Source organism: Rhinopithecus bieti, unplaced genomic scaffold (assembly GCF_001698545.2).
Source record: "Rhinopithecus bieti isolate Rb0 unplaced genomic scaffold, ASM169854v2 scaffold_4758, whole genome shotgun sequence".
Classification (NCBI taxonomy): Eukaryota; Metazoa; Chordata; class Mammalia; order Primates; family Cercopithecidae; genus Rhinopithecus; species Rhinopithecus bieti.
The window spans coordinates 64785-71322 of NW_016804504.1; the positions used below are offsets into that span (position 1 = coordinate 64785).

Sequence of the window (6538 nt, forward strand, 5' to 3'; positions counted from 1 at the left end):
GGGGAGGGAGGTGAAGAAAGAAATTTATATACAGCTATAATTTCTGAACTCTTTTTTCATTTCCTTCACTTAAAATATGTGTGATATTGGCTGGGTGTGGTGGCTCAAGCCTGTAATCCCAGCACTTTGGGAGGCCGAGACGGGCGGATCACGAGGTCAGGAGATCGAGACCATCCTGGCTAACATGGTGAAACCCTGTCTCTACTAAAAATACAAAAAACTGGCCGGGCTAGGTGGCGGGGGCCTGTAGTCCCAGCTACTCGGGAGGCTGAGGCAGGAGAATGGCGTGAACCTGGGAGGCAGAGCTTGCAGTGAGCTGAGATCCGGCCACTGCACTCCAGCCTGGGCGACAGAGCGAGACTCCGTCTCAAAAAAATAAATAAATAAATAAATAAAAAATATGTGTGATATCTTCATTCCTACTTTACTAGCAGGATATTATAAAGGTTCAACTGGATTTTAAGTCACTAGCATTTTAAAAATCCTATCACATAAATGAGTAAAATATTAAAGTTTTAATGACAATACACTTCAAAATACCTGCACCAATCATGGTGATTGGAGATTCAATATATATCCATTCATCAGTATATATTCCAGAATGAACAAAGATAAGTCCATCAAAATGAGCCTCTTGTACCCCACCAAGGGCATCTTCAATAGTATCATAATACTAGAAAAAAATGAATGTGTCAGTACAGAACTGAAAGATTACCATTTTAAGTCATAAAAATAAAAATCAAACATACCAACATATTTTCTCTTCCTTTATATCTTGCAGGGTTACTGTAGAAATGTTCAGCAAATCCTGGCTTTACATGTGCACCTTTATACTAAAATGTCAGAAACAAAGCAAAACCAATGACTACTAACATAAACCTTATATTTAAATCAATGTACAACTGCATGAACAACTTTTATTAAAAATCAAAAATAATTCTCAATTATTCCAAATAATTTTCTGTCATAGAGTACAATGTAAAATCTAAAACAAGTTATGATCCAGTAATATCCAGAAACAAAAAATAGGGTTTCTCAATCTCAGCATTACTGATATTTTGGGCCAGTTAATTCTTTGTTATGGGGGCTATCCTGTGCATTGTAGGATGTTTAGAGGTAATTCCTGGCCTCTACCCAGCCAAATATCAGCAGCACACCCTCCTCCCATTGCGACGATCAAAAAATGTCTCCCAACATTGCCAAATGCCCCGCAGAAAGCAAAATCATCTCCGGCTGAGACTCATTCATGAAGGACCATATATCAATTAAGCTAAACGTGGAAGTTTAAAACAACTACTGAACACTAATAATTTAAATACCCACCGAAATCACAACTGCTCACAGCCTACTAATGCTTACTGTCACTAACTTATTAATGGATATGTCAGTAGTGAAAAGAATTGTTGAATATTCTGTTGGTTGACAAATGTTCATTGGTTTACCTTTAAAACCTACTCAACTTTCTTTTCCCCCGAGATAGAGTGTCACTCTGTCGCCCAGGCTGGAGTGCAGCGGTGCGATCTCAGCTCTCTGCAACTCTGCCTCCCAGGTTCAAGCGATTCTCCTGCCTTAGCCTCCTGAGTAGCTGGGATTACAGACGTGAGCTACCACATCCGGCTAATTTTTGTATTTTTAGAAGAGACGGGGTTTCGCCATGTTGGCCAAGATGGTCTTGAACTCCTGACCTCAGGTGATCCGCCTACCTCGGCCTCTCAAGGTGCTGGGATTATAGGTGTGAGCCACCATGCCCTGCCTAAACTTATTTCTTAAAAGAAAGTTATTTGCAAATGTATAATATAAACCAATATATTCTATTTATATTTCATACCAACTGCTGGAAACTCTCTTTCCAGGGATTTGGATGTTCATACTCTTCTGGATTAATCTGGTAGAATTTACCAGGTTCAGGATGCATCATAGGGCGAGTATATTCAAATACTTCCATATATAATCGTTTCCTGAACAGAGAAAGGAATTAAAATTTTCTTGATAAAATGTCCTTTAGATTAAAACAGTTTTGAACAACTACAACAATTATTTGAGGCCTCAAAAACTTGAGTAAGAAAATAAGAATAGACAAAAATGAATACTAAAACACAGGATTTTTCTTTTTTGAGATGGAGTCTCACTGTCATCCAGGCTAGAGTGCAGTGGCACGATCTTGGCTCACTGCAACCTCCCTCTCCCAGGTTCAAGCGATTCTTCAGCCTCAGCCTCCTGAGTAGTTGAGATTACGGGCATGCATCACCACGCCAGCTAAAAACAGGATTTAAAATGTGAAAGCGTATTTTTCACATTTAAAATTTTCAGTGTAGTTGCATATGGAAATTAGTTTCTTTTCCTTTTTTTTTTCCTTTGAGACATAGTCTAGTTCTGTTACCCAGGCTGGAGTGCAGTGGCACGATCTCAGCTCACTGCAACCTCTGCCTCCCGGGCTCAAATGATCCTCCCACCTCTGTCTCCCAAGTAGCTGGGACTACAGGCACATGTTACCCAGGCTGGTCTCAAACTCTGGAGCTCAAGTGATTTACCCACCTCAGCCTCCCAAAGTGCTGGGATTACAGGCGTGAGCCACCATGCCTGGCTGAAAATTAGTTTTCCTGTGAAAATTTTCACAATGTAACTGTGTATGAAAATTGGTCCACACAAAAGAACAAAAAGTTTCAATTTCCTTACAAACTGTTCACTCAGGAAGGGGAAAAAAAAGTTATTCTTACTGTAAAACATCATGATTATCACTTAAAAGATAATTTTCTTTTCTTTTGGAGACAGGATTTCACTCCTGTTGCCCACACTGGAGTGCACAGGCGTGATCATGGCTCATTGCAGCCTTGACCTCTGAGGTTCAAGTGATCCTCTTGCCTTATTTTTCCTTTTTTTTTTTGGTAGAAATGAGGTCCCAGTATGTTGCCCAGGATGGTCTCAAACTCCTGGGCTCAAGTAATCTTCCCACTTCAATCCCCAAAGTGCTAGGATTATAGGCATGAGCCACTTCGACTGGCCAAAAAGATAAGTTTCAGTAAAATACTTTGAACTTAATTTGTCCTATATCTTCAACCCATTTATATCCTATCAAGAACCATCAAATCTTCAAACTGGAGCAATGGTTAACTATTATCATTTTTGGTACAGTGAGCAATGCTGTTTTGTTCTGCTACTCTTCATTTTCATTTCTCCTTTGTAATTTTTCTCTTAAATGTAAGGTGTGGGCCAGGCGCACTGGCTCATGCCTGTAATCCCAGCACTTTGGGAGGCTGAGGCAGGAGGATCACCTGAGGTCAGGAGTTCAAGACCAGCCTAGCCAACATAGTGAAACCCTGCTTCTACTAAAAATACAAAAATTAGCCGAGCATGGTGGCAGGCATCTGTAATCCCAGCTACTCAGGAGGCTGAGGCAGGAGAATTGCTTGAACCCAGGAGGCAGAGGTTGCAGTGAGCCAAGATTGAGCCACTGTACTCCAGCCTGGGCAACAAGAGCGAAACTCCGTCAAAAACAACAAAAACATATATATATATATATATGGTGCGTCTTTTGTGCATCATAAAAGTAATACATATAACTGTTGTAAAACAAAAGTGTAAAGAACTATAGTTTCAATATATTAACTATTAACAGTCTGCCATATTTCCTTCCACTCATTTTATCTACAGACCATTTATTATAGTTGTGATTATACAGCATATTCAATTTTGTACTCTGTTCTTTTCTTTAAAAAACAGGGTCTCCCACTGTCGTCCAGGCTGAAGTGCAGTGGCACGATCATGGATGGCTCTCTGCAGCCTTCACTTCCTGGGCTAACGATTCTCCTGCCTCAGCCTCTGGAGTAGCTGGGACCACAGGCAGAAGCCACCACACTTGGCCTCTTTTGACTTTTTATAACAGCATTTTTTCATGTTATTAAAAACTTGGGCTGGGTGTGGTGGCTCATGCCTGTAATCCCAGCACTTTGGGCGGCTGAGGTAGAAGGATCACTTGACCCCAAGAGTTCAAGATCAGACTGAGTAAATAGAGTGAGACCCTGTGTCTCCAAAAAAAAAAAAAATTAGCTGGGCATGGTGACACATGCCTGTGGTCCCAGCTATTCAGGAGGCTGAGGTGGGAGAATGGCTTGAGCCCAGAAGGTTGAGGCTGCAGTGAGCTGTGATCGCGCCACTGCACTCCAGCCTGGGTGACAGAGCAAGACCCTGTCTCTCGAAAAACAAATGAAAATCTCTTTGTAAAAATTACTATTAGTGGTTATATCACAACCCTCCAAGTACACATTACAAAGTTTACTTAGTTCATTCCCTTATTTCTGGATATTTAGATTATTTATAATTTTTCTCATTAACTAGGCTGTTATGAAAAATTTGTACATAAGGCAAAAAAAACAGTTTCAGGAGTAGAATTACTGGGTCAAAGGGTATGAATTAAAGATTCATGAATACAACTGTTTTCCAAAAGTGATACATAAAACCTACATTCTGATCAGATTTAAAATTCATTAGCTATTTTAAATTACACTAAGTTCTGTTTCTAAAAAGCTATTAAAAGAAAAACATTCCCCATAATCACTCAGTTGCTATTAACTAATAAATAGCAGAGAAAATACTTCATTTACTGATTTTATAAATACCAACTGGACTGACAGCCCCCATTTGTAACTTGGAATTGATAAGCATTTTAATTTTGTTCCAACTAATTGTAACTACCAACTCACCACTCCGACTTTCCTACCATGTTTAGCATTTTGGGCAACAAATAATATATCTCAAGTTAATAAGGAATAGGTTTTTACTTACCACAAAATTGGATCATTAGCAAGTTCACTGAAGCGTTTACATACACAAGCTGCTCTACAAAGATCCTGTTCCAGCAAGTAAGAGAAGATTTTCAGAACCACTTCATCTGGCAGTTTCTCCTGAAGATACTGTTCAGCAGGTGCTGCTGTGAAGAGATTAACATATAAACTATCATTCGAGCAGTAACTTTCTCATTATTTAAAGAACACAGTTTTCATTTTATCTAATGAATAGTTTTTTTTTTGGATAATGGTCATTTTATAAGCATGTGGGTTTCATGGGTAACACAGATTTATCTCTATCCTGAACTAACAAAAGTACTCCTTCTTTTAGGTATTATGTGCCATCTCAGAAAATGGTTAAAATAAATACATAAAAAGCATTTTTATACAACAATAAAAGTCAGAGGGAGTGGTCAGGGTTCTAAAGTTTATTCTGTAATAATCACTTTCTGAATCCCAAAGGTAATACTCGAATACATTTAATGTTCATTTTTTGTATCAAGCAAAATATAAAAAAAAAATTATTTTACCCCATTTCTTACTCTCCCATAGGAAATACCTGATAGATCTTGTGATTTTCCAGACACTCGTGCACGTTTTGCACGATGACCGAAGTTTTCTGTAGTTGAAGTTGAGGCGCCCTTCAAAAACAAAACAGAAACTAGTAAAGCAAATATTCTTATCATCCATAATCATTACTTCTAAAAAAGGATGACATTCCCTTTTTTGTTTCCTGAAAATTCTTTCATTACAAAAAGAAAAGGAATTAAAGTTACCTCCATACTGTTCTTTGTGGGACACGCTGTTCTTTTCGGCAAAAGAGTTTTTCTACGAAGTTGGTATGGACTATTTTGTGCACCAGGACCTGATTCTTCAGCAACCATATCTGCAGGCACATCATCATCTGTTATAAACAAAAGCAATAAGAAAAATTATACCCTTTTAAAAAACAGTTCTATGGATACAGAAAACTTTCTTAAAACTTCAAATTTGGGAGGGAGCAGATGCAAGTTTTATATGAAATTCCAACCAACTGGATAGCCATATGAAGGAATGTTAGATTTCTATAAAATATGGAAGACTTTTTTTTTTTTTTGAGACGGAGTCTCGCTCTGTCGTCCAGGCTGGAGTGCAGTGGCGTGATCTTTGCTCACTGCAAACTCTGCCTCCTGGGTTCAAGCCATTCTCCTGCCTCAGCCTCCCAAGTAGCTGGGACTACAGGCACCCACCACAATGCCTGGTTAATTTTTTTGTATTTTTAGTAGAGATGGGGTTGCATCATGGTAGCCAGGATGGTCTCGATCTCCTGACCTCGTGATCTACCTACCCAGCCGTGGAAGACATTTTTTTAAAAAAATGGTGAGGAGGATGTCCACTTGCTGAGAGGAGTGGCAAGGGAACTGGTACTACATGGTTAGAGACCATATAGGGTGAAGGTAGTTTGGCAAGGAGGGTGTCTATGAAGAGGAATAGCTCAGCATAGGGTATGAGACACCAAGTAGGGTAAAAAGGGTGTCAGAGGGTGGTCTGGTGTATAAACATTTTTTTTTTTTTTTTTTTTTTTTTCGGAGACAGGGTCTCATTCTGTCGCCCAGGCTGGAGTGCAGCGGCCCAATCACAGCTCACTGCAGCCTCAACCTCTTGGGCTCAAGAAATCCTCCTGCCTCAGCATCCCAAGCGCTGGGGCTACAGGCGTGCACCACCACCCAGCTACTTGAAAAAAAAAAATTTTTTTTTTTTTTTTTTTTTAGAGA

General features: G+C 39.4%; 1 protein-coding gene across 2 annotated transcripts in view; it reads right to left on the reverse strand.

Moving 5' to 3' along the window:
* FBXO11 (F-box protein 11) overlaps positions 1–6538 on the reverse strand; it is a 101149-nt gene that overhangs the window by 27977 nt on the left and 66634 nt on the right. The window contains exons 2-7 of one of the 2 annotated variants that reach the window (XM_017868835.1): positions 5561–5688; positions 5344–5425; positions 4783–4927; positions 1829–1958; positions 750–833; positions 541–673 (exon numbers count right to left, since the gene is read on the reverse strand). In XM_017868835.1, the coding sequence (XP_017724324.1) occupies positions 541–673; positions 750–833; positions 1829–1958; positions 4783–4927; positions 5344–5425; positions 5561–5668 (682 nt within the window). In that variant the 5' untranslated portion in view covers positions 5669–5688. The remainder of the gene's footprint in view (positions 1–540; positions 674–749; positions 834–1828; positions 1959–4782; positions 4928–5343; positions 5426–5560; positions 5689–6538) is intronic. The other variant, XM_017868834.1, reaches the window with a different exon arrangement.